At 33.8% G+C, this 16869-nt stretch overlaps 1 protein-coding gene across 3 annotated transcripts; it reads right to left on the bottom strand.

Moving 5' to 3' along the window:
• Nucleotides 1-610: 610 nt before the first annotated feature.
• Nucleotides 611-16621, bottom strand: LOC123716297. 3 transcript variants are annotated; one of them, XM_045671964.1, is made up of 12 exons: nt 16523-16621; nt 16078-16185; nt 15029-15756; nt 14610-14825; nt 13054-13220; nt 12548-12660; nt 11505-11754; nt 10311-10473; nt 10141-10242; nt 8378-8467; nt 6577-6695; nt 611-4963 (listed from the first exon to the last, which is right to left on the bottom strand). In XM_045671964.1, exons 2-12 carry the CDS (start codon nt 16107-16109, stop codon nt 4919-4921), a joined length of 2025 nt encoding a protein of 674 aa, XP_045527920.1. In that variant the 5' UTR covers nt 16110-16185; nt 16523-16621; the 3' UTR covers nt 611-4918. The 3 variants fall into 3 exon arrangements, with proteins under 3 accessions (XP_045527920.1, XP_045527921.1, XP_045527922.1); XM_045671966.1 differs by lacking the exon at nt 611-4963 and adding an exon at nt 6472-6541 and having other exon boundaries at nt 16523-16607; XM_045671965.1 differs by lacking the exon at nt 16523-16621 and having other exon boundaries at nt 16078-16218.
• Between the last annotated feature and the right edge of the window lie 248 nt (nt 16622-16869).

Raw genomic sequence — 16869 nt, 5'->3', positions numbered from 1 at the left:
TTTATTCCATATTATTTGAGTTTGAGTATGGTCATTTAGTGTTTGTTTATGTATTGAATTGTATTCGTATGAAAAATAATCTTTCATACTTTATAATATCGATATTTTATTCCATATTATTTGAGTTTGAGTATGGTCATTTAGTGTTTGTTTATGTATTGAATTGTATTCCTATAAAAAATAATCTTTCATACTTTATAATATCGATATTCTATTCCATATTATTTGAGTTTGAGTATGGTCATTTCGTGTTTGTTTGTGTATTGAATTGTATTCCTATAAAAAATAATCTTTCATACTTTATAATATCGATATTTTTTCCTTATTATATTCATCTCCATAAAAATTAAGTTAAATAACCAGGTAATGGATATTAAAATTTACATTAATGACTAATGTAATTAAGTTAATACCAACCATACTTTTGTAAGTATTTTCCTTAAATTGCTGTTTTTAAATTGGCGTAAATAGGTTTTGACGTGATTGAACTTGACATTTGAAGACTCGGAATCCTGGTATCGAATTTTAAAACATATTAAATTAAAATGTTTTAATGTTTATGGAAGTATACAGTTGTGAAGTAATGGGTCTGCTTACTAAAACAAATTAGAAATGTACATTAAATGTTTATTACTACACATAAATTACATTCAGATGCTGGCTAATGTACAATGTACTACAAACTAAAAATGCTTCCTTAACTATTATTACAAAAATATACGATTCTAACTTATATTAAAGAGACCAAACACATTGTCAAATTAGATTAAGCCTACTGCGATTGGAAACTACGAAGGTAAAAAGTATATAAAAATATGTTACATGTTACATATACTATACAGTATATACCCGAGTGCTCACTAAACTATTTACACTGTGGACAGAGCGTTATGTTCTGTGGTGAAATAAATAAATATCAATTACAATGTGTTTTATTTTAAACCGATTGTTATATATGTCGGTGGGTTCGCAAATCCTACTAATAACACAATCCGTACGCAATCTAATCGAAGCCAGTTTGAAGGTCTCAATCGTGATTTTATTCGGTAATAATGAGAATTAAGCAGAGAGGAAAGGAAATCAGACATGGGGGACAGCATTTATAAACATTTGCGACTGCTCACTAGATGGCGTCATTTGATATATTTCAGATATGGGGTTGAACTGACAAAAGAAACAAAAAATTTAGCGTACAATAGTATTTTTCACAGTTTATTACCAATATCACATGGACGCGTGAACATCAGGCATTTATAGAGGTAGTTGTTTTCTGTAACATTCTTGTTCTTGGAGCGAAAATTATTGAGACCAATTTAATTTGGATTACAATTACAAATTTTAACACGTATTTGGAATCAAAGAGTATAGATTTGAATTGACAAAATCCAAAAATGCTTAGAAGCTTACATCGATTTACAATCCATAGAAATTAGATCGAGTGATCCTAAACTAAATCTTTAAATGAATACTTTTAGAAACATTACTCACACTAGCAACAATATTCTAACACCTTACGGGCCGCACAATACTGCGTCACCATGGACGTTATGAAACGTATAACATACGGAACTACAGTTATTTACAGGGCCATTAAATATTAACGTTCATTTTTGAAAAAATGTATATAATGCAACGTTAGTTTAACGCCATCTATGGATGGAGATATGCACTATTAAACGCTTCTCCAAAACGTTGCTTTAGTAATGATATTTAAACTAATTTTACATATGCAATCCGGTTAAAATAGTAATTTTCAGATAAGTCGAAGCCTCTTATCTCTACTTAAGCTAAGGTGCAGTATCTTATACTATAATCTCCCTAAGCGCAGTCAATACCAATTCGTCTACAAAAGTACAAATAAATAACTAGCCATATCTAACTGTACCGGGATGAACAAATAGAGTTATTAACTGTGTGTGTTAATTATTTTATATTAAAACCAATGTAGACTGTAAAATTATTTGTCTCCACTCTATTGGTTCTTCCCCTCTCAACATAATTGATGATTATATAAATACCCCTGAAGATAAGCGCATACATGTTTCACGAGGCGGGAAATTCCAACGCATAATGCCAAAATTTATGATCACAAGGATTTTTACTACGAAGGCGCCACTTTATAGAACAAACGAACAACATTCAATTGTTTCGGTAGACGGTAAATGCGCAAATATTCTCAGTGTAAAGTTATAAATGTTGTTATGACAACATTAGAAAGCACAGACTACTAAATTCAATGTTCTGTGCTCAGGGCATTATTCTATTCACACGACAGTTGTCAGAGGAAATAGCTCTATGACAGTTGTCAAAAGAAATTACTCTTTGGCAGTTGGCAGTCGATGCTAGATCAAATTGAACATGAAAAATCGATTAATATATTATTTTTATTTAGTTATTAATATATAATAACTTTGCACAGTTCTTAAAACGCTCACAATGTCAACTATCTAATAACCGTTTATTTAACCTATTGAACAACGAATACGGATTTTTTCTCTTTAGTTTCTCCGGAGTAGCGAGCACTATATTTTTGTAAGTTAGTGTTGTAATAGTTACGAACATAAATCTCACCCCCAAACATGATAATTAAATAGGGATTATAAGTATGCATTTATTTATATAATAGATTTTTCGTATAGCACTGTCCTTTGATTATTGCGCATCGTTACGTCCGAAGAGCCAAACACACGTGATCACAAAAAAATGTTTTTTTTCTTATGTAATTACGATTATGGAATATTTAATTCCATACCAAAACTCCGTGACCCTAAGGACCTCTAAGATGCGATCATGTAGATTTTTGAAGGCATAGCCTACATAACCATAACCAACAGAGACCTGTCCTATGACGATAAATGCCTAAATTCAATTGCAGAGCTATAAAATATCATTATGACCATACATTTTGAAACTCTAACAATTAAAGAAAAAAAAAATTATACACTTAATGAAAATAAAAATCACGTTCGAATTAAATTAATATTCACAGGAATTTTAACCTATTATTGTTATATCGCCAATAATCACAATCTAAGTAGGAACATTTGATCTACGGGAATTTATACTATTGTACTAAGGTAGATTTGAGAATATTCGTTATACTTACCCACTACAGTAGGGCAACACAGTTAAAGGGGAAAAAAATTGTAAATTAGTTTACTCTAAAAACTGCAATCTTTCTGTTATTATTTTATATTAGAAAATATATTATTGTCCCTTATGCTATATCCAGTACAAAAACAATGTTCAAAATTCCATCAATTACGAGAAGTTTAGCAACGTACGAAACGATCAGAATTAACAAAAAAATGACATTGCTACTTTTTTCGACTCGATTTTTTTTTCAAAATTTTTGACTGTCTAATTGTATTCAAACGAAACATTTTGTATTGTGCATTAAGAGTCACATATACTATGTTTATTATGAAGAATAAAACCCAATTACCGAACCATTAATTATCTTACTTTGATCGAATATCAAATGCAACCAGAAACCCTTTAATACTGTTCTCGGTTTTAGAAAATTGTGACCAACAATAAAAATGAAATACAGTTTCTATTCCATAGATGGCGCTTTAAACGACATCGTCGGTCACCCGTGATTGACAGCTTCAAAGCCTAACGCACCGTTAGTCACGCGTGGTCAAACACAAAACGGGCAATTGAAAATTGTTTGACGGGAACTGTACTTCATTGTGAATATTTACAACTTATGTTTAATTTTACAAATATGTTGCTCAACTATGAGTTTGACAAAAGACTGACTGACTAAGGTTTGTTTGGAAAATAATCGTTAATTTATTAGAATAGTTAACAGCCCGGTCAATACCGAATCTGTATATCAATTAAGACGTCGACATTAAGTAAATAGCACATATTTATTTATTTAACGTCACCACGAGCTAGTTTGGCCTAGTTATATCCACCTCTCACTGCGAGCGGAACGCCGCCATTCTCATTACGATGATTTTCATACATGGGGTCTCCGCTTTGGTGGAAGCACACAAGGCGGGCATTAGGCACCCAAGCCTGGGGTCGTGAGTTCGAGTCATGAATGCGCAATGATTCTCGCGAAGGCGAAGCAAAAAAACGCGAAGACTTCGGAATGTCAAAACGTTTTTGACACATGTATTATATCAATGGACTTCAAAATTGTGTGTTAGGCATAGTAGGCGAATTGCCCACTTGCCTATAAGAAAAATAAAGGCGACACTGAAATTTGAGGGTCGACCGAGGGTTGTAACGCCACAGGTGTAACCTGTCAAGTCCAGATAAAGTGTTTATTTTGCCAAACTCATGGTTCAGTCTGTACTATATCTAACTTAATGTAAAATCTTTCAATACGAAGAAATGGTTATATTATCAACGCGTGGACCGCCTTTGAAAACACAAAAATCTAATTAACCTGTTCAAATATCCATACCAGACATATTTTTGTATCCTATGATTATGTGTGTTCGCCGTGTCTACTAGGATATTAGACATAAGTAAAAACCCAAAATTTAATTAGATTTTTGAGTAGACACATTTTTGAAAGATTCATTTACTTAAATTAATTCGGGAGAAGACCAACAGCACTTGAAAAAACTGATTCATACTCGCGTTTATCAATTATACTTGCTTTTTTTATAAATTTGCAGCTTTTACACAATTAAACGGAAGTCATCCGTGACCGACAAATCGCGCGATGCAAATTTTTAATCAGAAAAATCAGCAAAAGTAATAGGAGCACAACTGACGTCAGAATAAATATTAAAAGTATGACATTTATTCGTTTAAGTTGACCAAATTGAAGAAAAAAAAAAACGACAACGACAGTTACACGCTACAATTCACTAACACACAAAATTAAAGCATAATTCAAAACGAGTTTGTTCCTAAACACATTATTATTACAGTTAACATAAGCGTATATGTGTTATGAGGGCGCGGACGACGACTCCATACTTACGGCAACTTGCATCTGAAATTATTAACATTTATTCATAAAATAACAGCCGACAACACAACGTTCGCGGGTCATAGGCCTCTGCGAATGGACTTTATGTCGAACTACGCGTAACGCAACATTATTTTGAATAAAATTTAACGCGATTATTTTGAATAAAAGCTGATTTCAACGACTTTTCGGTACTTTTACGTAGAAATGGTTACGTTTACGTTACGTAACGTTACGTTTTACTAAAGGGAAGGGGGGGAGGTACAGAAAAATGTTATAGCGCCCTAGATGGGGGTCCCTCCCCCATCTGGGGCCAGGATACAAAATCCCCAAAAATTGCGTTACTTAATCCGTTGAACGCTCCTCCCGAACCTTGACAGTTGTGACTATAGACTTAACGGTGAAATTTGATTTCATTTATTTTTATAGAACAGGATGCGCACGAGGCTCCCCTGATGTTAAGTGATACCGCCGCCCTGGAGCAAGAGGGCTTGTGAGTGCGTTGCCGGGATTTTAAGAATTGATACGCTCTTTTCCATTGCTTTTGTCTTGTACACGTGCAATGAATGAATACATTCATAAAAAAAGAATATTGTTCAGTTTACTTAATTAATCTTTAATTCGTTTTAAAGTGAAAAAAAAAATACAAAAAAAAACTTAAATTGTTATTCAAATTCGAGACTTGACAAATCGAAAAGAAAACGTATAAATCGTGCCTCTGTAAGTCGAAATTTCAGCAGTTAATGTTAAGTATAGAACTCGTCAACTCGATTTTTTTTTTGGCATTTCCCTTGACATTCGTGATTCCACCGTAACATTTAAATAAATTCACTATTCTTACACTAATTTCACTAAGAACAGAGTGAATGCCTCACAATTATTACGACGAGTTCTTCCTATGTGCGGAATGAACACTAGCTCGTAATCGGCGAAGGAAAACATCGTCAGGCGTGTGTCAGGTAGGTCAGCTGTCAGAAATGTGAGTCAAAACTTTCTTAATTACCTTATTAGCCGGTACAGGTGAATTTGTGAACACTTCGCTCATATCGAGCGCGCAATTCTTGTTAAGTATATAACTCGTCAACTCGATTTTTTTTTGGCATTTCCCTTGACATTCGTGATTCCACCGTAACATTTAAATAAATTGACTATTCTTACACTAATTTCACTAAGAACAGAGTGAATGCCTCACAATTATTACGACGAGTTCTTCCTATGTGCGGAATGAACACTAGCTCGTAATCGGCGAAGGAAAACATCGTCAGGCGTCTGTCAGGTAGGTCAGCTGTCAGAAATGTGAGTCAAAACTTTCTTAATTACCTTATTAGCCGGTACAGGTGAATTTGTGAACACTTCGCTCATATCGAGCGCGCAATTCTTGTTAAGTATATAACTCGTCAACTCGATTTTTTTTTGGCATTTCCCTTGACATTCGTGATTCCACCGTAACATTTAAATAAATTCACTATTCTTACACTAATTTCACTAAGAACAGAGTGAATGCCTCACAATTATTACGACGAGTACTTCCTATGTGCGGAATGAACACTAGCTCGTAATCGGCGAAGGAAAACATCGTCAGGCGTGTGTCAGGTAGATCAGCTGTCAGAAATGTGAGTCAAAACTTTCTTAATTACCTTATTAGCCGGTACAGGTGAATTTGTGAACACTTCGCTCATATCGAGCGCGCGCTCGTCCAGCACGGCCTCTAATGCGGCCGCTAGTTCGCAGCTCTCCGCGAACGTTCCCCCCTCCGCTATAAATACAATGATTTATACGAATAATTGTCTACTTGACATGATCTGATTATTTATTAGATTCTTTAGAACCTATGCAAATTGTTACCAATTTAAAATAAACATTTATAATTTCATAAAACCGCCAAAACTATTCTCTCGGCGAGATTGTGACTATCATGCTCGTACACACGTAAATCAACGCCAACTGTGTGTACACAGATTCTTCGATTACACGTATATTATGTTCCGATTGAACTTTATTTGTATGAATTCTTCTAACGAAGCCTTTAATTGTTACTACTAACTGGCAAATCAATTGTATCGTTTGCCATTTATAATTATTAGATATATGTAGTAATAGCGAATGGAGAAACAAATCCATGGATCCATATTTGGAAAAATCTGGAGAAAGTTTTTAACTGGATTCAATTGTACAAAAAAAATTATATAACAAATCTAAATGAATGGGTATTATTTTAATATTATATTATTATTAAAGGTAGTTAATTGTTTGGACCTTCATCGACACATTTGAACATATATAAGATAGATCTATATATAAGATAGAAAATGCCGTGGATTTATTCATGGGTTTATTTCTTGGTAAATCAATGAGGAATTTATGAGCAGAAATTGATTGCAGAAATGCACTTATAACACACAAAAACACAGTCACTAAATACTTCACTTATGCACACTTTACACTGTAATTTATCACTTGTATTCACTTTATCGCTTCGGTGTTCCTCTCGTGTTATCGCATTCCAAACTAAAGGCGACTAGTCGCGTTTCGGCTCGCTTATATATCCCCGGGAATAATTCTAAACAATATTCGAGAACTTTCTAGGCGGGCTTGCTACTGAGTAGCGATTGCACAATTCTAGAACGTCCGCACTCTTTGACTCTCTCGCACGTTGCTCCGTCCTTGTCGTACGGCGTTCTAGAGTGCTCAGTCTAGTTTCGAGAAAGTTCTCTTCTCTCTCTCTCTCTCTCGTATCATTTCGTCCTTGTCTCACACCTAGAAAGTTTGGTCTAGAATATTCTTTCATCAAAGGGGTATACCTAGGCCTGAAAACGCCTGAAAACGGGTCTCCTGAAAACTGCACCAATCGACTACACATGTTCTGAAACCGACTGAAAAAAGGTTTCAGCTTCCTGAAAACTAGGGTAACATTATGGAAATTACAATTTTCTAATATGTGATTGACCCTCTCCTGAAACGGTCAGAAATCATATTACAGCCTGCTGAAAAGTTCTCTAACTAGTAGAAAAATCTAGAAACATTGCAGTCGACTCGTCTTCGTAACTATCTATAGAATAACATAATTTCTTTCATATAATATCTTACTACTATCTCGAGCATACTTAAACAACATATAAATTAAATTACGTATGAAAATAGTTTTAGTACACGTTTTATATACCAAAAAAATTTAATAACATTTACAATATATGTATTATTTATTTGACTACGACTCGGAGAACTTCGTACCGCCTAATGGGTAAATAATGTTGTCACAGAGTAGCTAAACTTAGTATATGATATAAGTATACTAACACTAAATTATAAGTAGCTTTATATTTTTTAGATTTATTAAAATATATTTATTTTTTATCGACTTATATGTTGGATTTTTTTTTTGTTTTATTTGTAAATTTTCCAATGTTTTAACGCCTTCTTTATTTTATATAAAATTACCTTGATTAAAAAACTCCGTGAACGCTTCATCCGGCATCTGGCTCAAGACGCTCGGGTCCAGGATGTCATCCGGGGGCACTTGACCGACTTCTTTGAAACGAGAGAAAAACACAGTAAATAATGGTGAATCGTAAATAATTAATTTCCTTATGAAAAACGCCATTTAAGACCTACGTAACTCTCAACTTTACACTAAAATCAATAATCTGGTCTGAGTCAAGGTCTGATTGTTGACGGTGCAATATGTTTTAATTAATTAATGTTTGTCGAAGAATTGGTAAATGAAAAGAAAATGCAAGAGCGAGGTCAGACGATAATTTTTAATATTGGGTTAATCTTAACTGTGTAAAATCACACATTAGTACCACCATTATTGATTTGCAGGCATAGAAGACTGATATCACCCTTTTATTTATAAAACAGGGGTTAAACGTAGTATTGTCTTTTGTTAACATAGCGTTTACACATTTAAAGAAAACACTTTTTTGAATTATTTTACACGCGAAACGTCGGGAATAATTTAAACTAATTATAAGTTTATAATAATACATAGCTTTAATGCCGTAAAAAAGTGTTTTCTTTAAAAGGTTCAAACGGTCACGAGGCTCATCTGATGATGGTAAGTGATACCACTGCCCATGGACACTCATTAGCAGTGGGCGTGCGCTGGCCACTTTTGAAGTATCCTAAGTCTAATTGGTAGGGAAATACCTCGAGTGAAACCAGGTTCCACACAGCGGTTGTGCGAAAAAAATGCCTTGGCTTATTAAAAAAAAAAAGGGGAAACACAGGGAGCGTTCAAGTATTACGTAACGAATTTGGGGGGGGGGGGTCCTCTTGTAATACGTTACGATGCGGGCCGGGGATTGAATTACGCGTTATTGTTAATATTATTTTCCACTTTCCAGTACTTTACACCACATAATGGTAAGTTTTAGGTATAAAGAGTCACTGGAGGTGGTCACTAAGCGTTTTACTATTGGAAACAGAAACGTTACGGCGCGTTTCATGGGGGGGGGGGGTCAAGAATCTCCAAAAATTGCGTGACGTAATACCTGAACGCGCCCACACGAATCTAAGCCCAGCACACAAAGGGCTACTTTTGTTTAAATATTTATGTTCTTTTATCAATATATTTTTAAAACATTATACTTAAAAAAAAAATTTCAACCAAGGATCCCCAGTAAACCATGCTTCTATGAGATTAAAACTTTTTTTTTTTTTTAATAAAATAGGGGGCAAACGGGCAGGAGGCTCACCTGATGTTAAGTGATACCGCCGCCCATGGACACTCTCAATGCCAGAGGGCTCGCGAGTGCGTTGCCGGCCTTTTAAAATTCTACTTCTAAAATTGTCACCTCTATCATATCTAGAATGCGTTTAGGACATGTATGTACACCTCAACATTTAGCAAGGCTTCGTATAGTTGATATTGGTGACCTCGACCACATTTTCTTTTCTTGTTCCTAATTCCTACCTAATTAATACCTAATTTCTGTCTTCCTTACAATTACTAAATGTTCCGTTTCCGACTAAAATCTCCTGCCTTTAGCTTTATCCTTTATTGTATTATAACGTATTATCTTCTTTCATAATCAATAATAATATTAATATATGTTTATGTACAATTTTGTTTTTAACTAGCCTGTCCCGTTGTTTTCTCTCGCAAACTTTAACTTGAAACTGGCATAAAGACAAAACTATTGCCATAATACAAAAAAAAAAAAAAAAACATTGTGTAACCACTAAGACTACGAACATACCTAGTTCAGTTGCAGTTCCACCAATATACTCGCTCTCACTCAGCCCACCAATTCCCGTGTCCTCACTGTCGTACGCCGACGAATTTGAGTAGGCATTTATTTCTATAAACACAAAAGTTACAATTATTTACGTTCGTATAACAAAACGGAAGAAAAACACAAAGCAATACCTGACAAAGACTGCGTATGCACGGGCGGGTGTCTTTTGGCCACTAGTCGGCGTCTCCGCTTGGGTTTGCGCGGCGGTCGCGGCGGACGCACAGCGCTGCCCAACGGACACGCCCGCTTGCGGCTCTTTTGGGGCTTTTCGCGACTGAGGAGCTCGTAATTATCCTGAATAAAGAGTTTACATTTTTTCTCCTTATTTTGTTTCGGCCTCAATCCCTGCCAAAGACCTGATGTTAACTGACATGCGGCATATTGTGAGACACGCTTTTTTAACCGCAGCTAAAGTTAAACTCATTATTAATGTGAAAAATATATTTTCTATTTATTAACCGCAATTATAAAGAGTGACGGAGAGTTTATTGTTCGAGTTCTTCTCTTCCGTTCTACGCCCTTGATTGAGAACTGGCAGTAAATGTAAAATTAGACGCATTTAATATGTATTTCTTTATTGTTCATAGGTGTAGATTGTGTTACTGACTTTTTAACCACAAAACCGACAAGACCGTTGACGAACTAATATTACTGTTGACAATTATTTTAATTTACATTTCTCTAACAACCCCTCCACCGTATGCCACAAATTATTAACAAACACGAATTATTTGCGGAATTCGACAAAGTTTAGGGTTTCAGCTATGACACTAATTATAAAGAGGTTGATGTTTTCCACCTTAACGAAGAGGATGAGAGGAAATGTTTGAAGAAGCGGGAAAAGACCTTGACTTTGTTTAGCAGTAACAATTTAGTTTTTTCTTCATAATGTTAAATATTAATTGTCGTCATAATAATAATGTATTCATGTTTCCTGTTTCATATATTTTGTTTATAATCTTTTGGATTTCTATATTGTCTACGTGTTTTCTTCGATACTATGGATATTTGTTAGATGTCACATTAATTATAAATAAATAAAATACATATTATAGCGCAGTATCCAAGAGTCGTTAAGGATTTTTTTTAATATAAAACAGGGGGAATTCACACGATGTACCCATAGACACTCCCTGTACGAGCCAATACTGTACATTTTACTCACTCAGGATTTCACTAATGCTCAGTTGTGGAACGACGGACATCAGGTCATACGGGCGAAATTTTTATATTTCCCATAAAACTATACAGATTGTTGATCTTGTCGAACAAAAAATGCACAATTTTAATTAAAAGAAGCGCTTAAATTACTTATTTTTACTCACCCTCTTCCAAGCATGCTCCAGACACAAAGGCGTCTGCTCGTGCAGCGGCAAAAGCGGCTGTTTGCAGCGCTCGCCGCCCGCGAAGACTGCTGCACACGCTGCATACAGCCGCTGTTCCGGCGCCAACGTGATGTGTGCTAAGCAATACCGAGCGCACGGTAATGGCGTTAAAGTGCATTTTTCCTCAGCACACATGCTCGTTGCGTTCGAGTCTAATTTACTGCTGTCGCACCCCGACCAGCCGCTTGCTCTGCAAACACCATGGCAACTTATGGCAATTTTTTTTAAATTCAATAAATTTGAAAAAATATATATTTTCCCATACTAATGTTGTTCGACAAGATAATGTTGTGTATATGATAATTTAATAAATTAAATATTTCGAATTAAGGAGAATCGTAATATATAATTTGATTATAATTAATACAGAAGTATAAATTGCTTCAATGAACAGCTGTTTAGAGTTCTGGTATAATTTAATAAAAAAAATATTTAATATAAAACAAAAATTACGTAAAAATTAAAATAATAAATTCTTCCTTTTACACTAATTGAGTCAACTTCAGACGTTTTTGTACTTATTTTTTAATATCCATATATATAATATAATATAAAGTCTCAACTCGAAGTTCCTTCTCGATCGTCTCCTTTGAGAACTAGCAATAAATTTAAAAGTATTTATTATTCTGTATGAACCTGTCCTAAATAAAAATGTTTTGTCAAAGAGAAATGGAGAGATAGGGTTAGAAATACTGACAATAGGAAGAGAACAAGATAGACTACAAGAGATCTGACAATAGGAAGAGAACAAGATAGACTACAAGAGATCTGACAATAGGAAGAGAACAAGATAGACGACGATACACTACAAGAGATAGGAAGATTAAGCAAAGACAAGGCAGAATGGTAGGATCTGGAGGAGGCCTCTATCTGGATCGGCAAACGGAAATAAGTTTGATGTTATTTGATTGTAATAAAAAATAAATTGTCCGAAATAAAGGCTTATGAATAATATATTGAATTATGCGGAGTAATTAGTTTACCTCAGCGTCCGTCTCTCTTGTAAAGATAATGTTCCAGTCATTCCGCGCATCGCCAAAAGGTGATTCATCGTCTGTTGAGGAAGACGACAAGAGCTTGCTCCATTTAGTTGTCTCTGAAATTGAAATGGTACATTGTAAACTGGACTGTAATCCAAAACGATAAAGCCACTATTGTCGTGTACTAAGTACTGACGCTCGAATGAATAATATTTATTGGTAGTACTCTTTAATCATTTACACATAAATTGCAAAAAATTGACTACTTTAAACTAAATTTGAAATAAATTATAACATTGTTTACGTCCCAAAAATTTATATTTTCCTTGTAGCAATCGCGTACGTATTATGATTAAACGTAAAGGAATTCGGGAAAAAATATTTAGTAGCTAAAAGCCTTTTTAAGGCTGGATATTCGAGACTCGGAAGGTATAAGCATACCCTGTTTGAATATATGAATTATATATTACATTGTCCCATATCCCAATAGTTACACTTTTGGTTCTAACCTTTATAAGGGCTGCCAATGCTCTATGACCATCATGCTTTTTGGTCAAGTGCAGAGCCGTAGCCGTCCGAGACACCTGTCTTCTCATCGCAGCCCTACGCAGGTCTAGTCTAGCGCTTCGAGACTCTGCCGCACTTTCTTCCACACAGACAGGTCCCGACCCACTCTCTAAAAACAAACATACACCAATTAGATATAAATATCACTTACTGTGCCCTGTCTGTTCGTCAAAAAAGTAGACTACTCAGCAGAAAATTTTTTTTTCAAATAAAACCAATTTTTTTTTTATTCACACTTCGTTACGTTTTACAAAAACAAATAACATTATATAATAAAAATTTAATAACAACTAGCGATCTCTTCCAGGCAACCCTAGTAAGGGAAAAAGTAAAAAAAATAAATGTGCAAAAAGTGCGTAACCAAATCTTAGTTAATAAAAAAAAAATGTCGAACCTTAATGTAAAATAATAATCTCACGCATTCCAAAAGTCACGATTGACCAGGCTACCAAATAGTTAAGATATGTTTATGTAGAAGATTTTTAAAAGAGGTTAGGGAACGAGCCAAACATATAGAGTCAGGCAGCCTAATGCAAAACTTAATAGCGGAGATCCTGAACGAATTACCCTAGAAGCATGACTGTGAGATGGATTTCCAATAAACATGTAATGGTGGAGCGTCACCAATAGTAATAAGGACCTGAGAATTTGAATTCATTTATAAGATAAGGACTTTTGGAATTGAAAAGAATTGAGTATAGGAAATTGAAAAAGATAAGCATCAGGTCTGAGTCGAATAGGTAGCAGCCAGCTGACACATGGTCATATATCCTAAGACCAAATGTAAATATGCAATAGATTGAATTATAGATTTATTTACAACTATATAAGTCCCTAACAACAGCCAATCCGATAGTTGTGTAACTACCGTAGCTCAAGACATAACGCCTTTGTTAAGGGGTCTAACAAATAAATATCTGCCGTCTCAATTACCTGTTGGTAACTAACAAACTGAGCGATTGAACATCGAACCAAAAGCTCTCAAATGGAAAGTTTGGTTGTCAAACATTTTTCATTGATGCCTTGCTGCTATTGATTGTATTATTTACAGAAATTTTACTCACTGATCTGTGCTTGTTAATAAATTTATGAAATCAGTTTAAAGCAAAAACACATTATAAAATTTGTGTAGATAAACAAGGTTCAATACTCTCTTGAAGCCACATTGACATACCTCTATGCATGCCCTGAAATATCCTGAGATATTCAAAGTAGAATTTCAAATGTAACCCAAAACTGTGGACGACTAGATCATAACGAATTAGTAACAGACCTATGCTACTCTTGGCCACTGAATGTTTAAACAATATATTTACGCTTACTTAAAGTTTGTACTTACTTTAATTTTAATATAGTATGTTATATACACGGCTAAACTGCTCTCAGCCAATCATATTCAATATTAATGATAAATTGCGGTTATGAGAGGAATTTATAGGTAAGGTATTAACAGTTTAAATTAAAACATACCATTTTTGAGGTTTAAACTGTAACATACCATAATCAGGCATTATGTCATCATCGCTACTGCTTTCTAAGAGTTTATATGGGTTTGTATTTTGAATATCTAGAGGGCCACATTCGAACAACTCCTCGTCTGGTGAGTGCCAGTTTTTTATTGGCTGTATTATTACTCTGTGGTGAGGGGATATCCGTTGCAACGCCTCATGCTGTATAGGCCCTCTACCTTTTTTCGCCTTGGTTGATGGCTTAGCTAAAAATAAATGAATACTAATTATAACTTCAATTAAACTTTTTTCTGAGATTAATAAAAATACAAATTTTTATTTCATTTTCCATTAAATCTATTGATAATTACATTAATTAGAATGTCATAGAGACTAAGATAAAACTTGATAAACACAATAATTCTGAAAGGAAATGAAAAATAATAAACATTAAGTTAAAAATAAACACCTGTAGTTTTTTTTGGAGCGGGAGTGGAAATTTTAACAGGTGCAATATAAGGTTCAGTCTTGTTAACTGCTACTTGGCTGTCAGACAAAATTTGCTCTCGTTTAAAAACATCCAAAAATGTTTCCCCTCCTGCTTTTGCAGTTACATTCTGGGCTTTATCATTAGAAACATTACTGTTATGCTGTAAGGCTTTGTTTGTCGGTGGTTGCCCCTTAGGGCTTGGAAGACCTTGATGATGAATAATAGTTATCTTCGGCTGATTGACACAATTGTCTTGAGCCTGAACTTTTTTCACTTTGGCATTAACTGTCTTTTTATCTACTGCCTTGTTAATTTCATTGATCCTACAGTGACCATTTAAAACAGGTTGTTTTATTTCACCGTTATTTAAACCTTCTAAAAGATCAAGCTCCTTAATTGGGCTTTCCAAGGGTATAGCTTTCCCTTCAGTATCAGACAGAGTCACATTTTCTTCTGTGTTACTAACAGTAATTTCACCAGCTATAACATCTGAATCATGAAATGTATACAAATCATTAGGATCAATCTTAAATTTTGAATGAAAGAAGCTTTCTGATAAATGTGGTATGTATGCTTGCTCATCTCCTGAGCTGTCATTAATATACATATTCACATTACTGTTACATGTTCCAGGAACACTTTCAACTGCCATTTTATATTGACTCGCACAACTTGTTTCTGATATATTTTGGGGAATACCACTGAAACTACAAAAATTTGCATTATTACATATTGAGAAAATATATTAAATATGGAGAATGTTTTCTATAAATGATTAATAGTTATTATATTATAATAGAAACATCAGGAAAATAAGTGAAATTAGATATGTCACTAAATAAAACTTGATGACTGAGTGCAAACTTAATAAATAATTCAATGTTTAAAAAAATATATTATTCAATGTATTTACAATTTATTGTTCAAATAATATCTATCTTGGACGTCAGAAATATGATAATGTCTTGATTATAATAAAAATCTATAAGTGTGATGTTAAGGGTATGTTTACATTAGAATGTACTCACCCCACATTTTCTGAAGCACTCATATAAGACATACTGGGAACATTTTACAACCTAATACTACATACATAAGTCAAATGCAATAGGGTCATTGGTCCCAAAAAAATTCCACTGAAATTAAAAAAAAAATATTAAATGAGTATTCCAAAGTCAGATATTATTTGTAAAATACGCAATATTTTGCATTCAGACGATAAGAAATTGTATTTTATAATGTAATGACAATTAGTGACATGTGTCAAAATTACCAAATAATTTTATTTCTCAGTACTTTTTACTTTTCTCTAAAATTTCTAACCAAATTCATAAACACGAAATGCGTATATTTAAACAAAAAAAATAAACAGTAGTTTGAGCATAAAAAAAGAAATTAAGTGAAGCACAAAATATGCATTTATTACTGTCAATTAGTTTCTCATTTACGGAAGTCCTACTTTATATTAATTACCTTATACAAGAGCAATGTCGGATAGTATAATGTGATTATTTTTGGCAGTATTTTGTACACAAATATCTTTTTATCGAAAAGCTTTGTTGTAGAATTAATTTCAATAACATCAAATGTTTGACAATTGACAAATAGGATGTTTACTACTTGACAACTTCCGTTGTGACAACGACATTTAAATTATATTAAGATTCTATGATAACCTGATTTGATTACAGTATAATTTAAAATACAGCTTATATTATTTAAAGTAATATAATTATTAATCGTACATATTTTAAATTACATATATTTCATAATTTATGTGTAAATATATTTATATAATATGTAGTTTAAATTTATCGATT

The sequence above is a fragment of the Pieris brassicae genome, chromosome 11 (genome assembly GCF_905147105.1).
Source record: "Pieris brassicae chromosome 11, ilPieBrab1.1, whole genome shotgun sequence".
NCBI classification, from domain to species: domain Eukaryota; kingdom Metazoa; phylum Arthropoda; class Insecta; order Lepidoptera; family Pieridae; genus Pieris; species Pieris brassicae.
The sequence above is the reverse complement of the archived record's forward strand: the minus strand, read 5'-3'. Positions and strand labels throughout refer to the sequence as shown.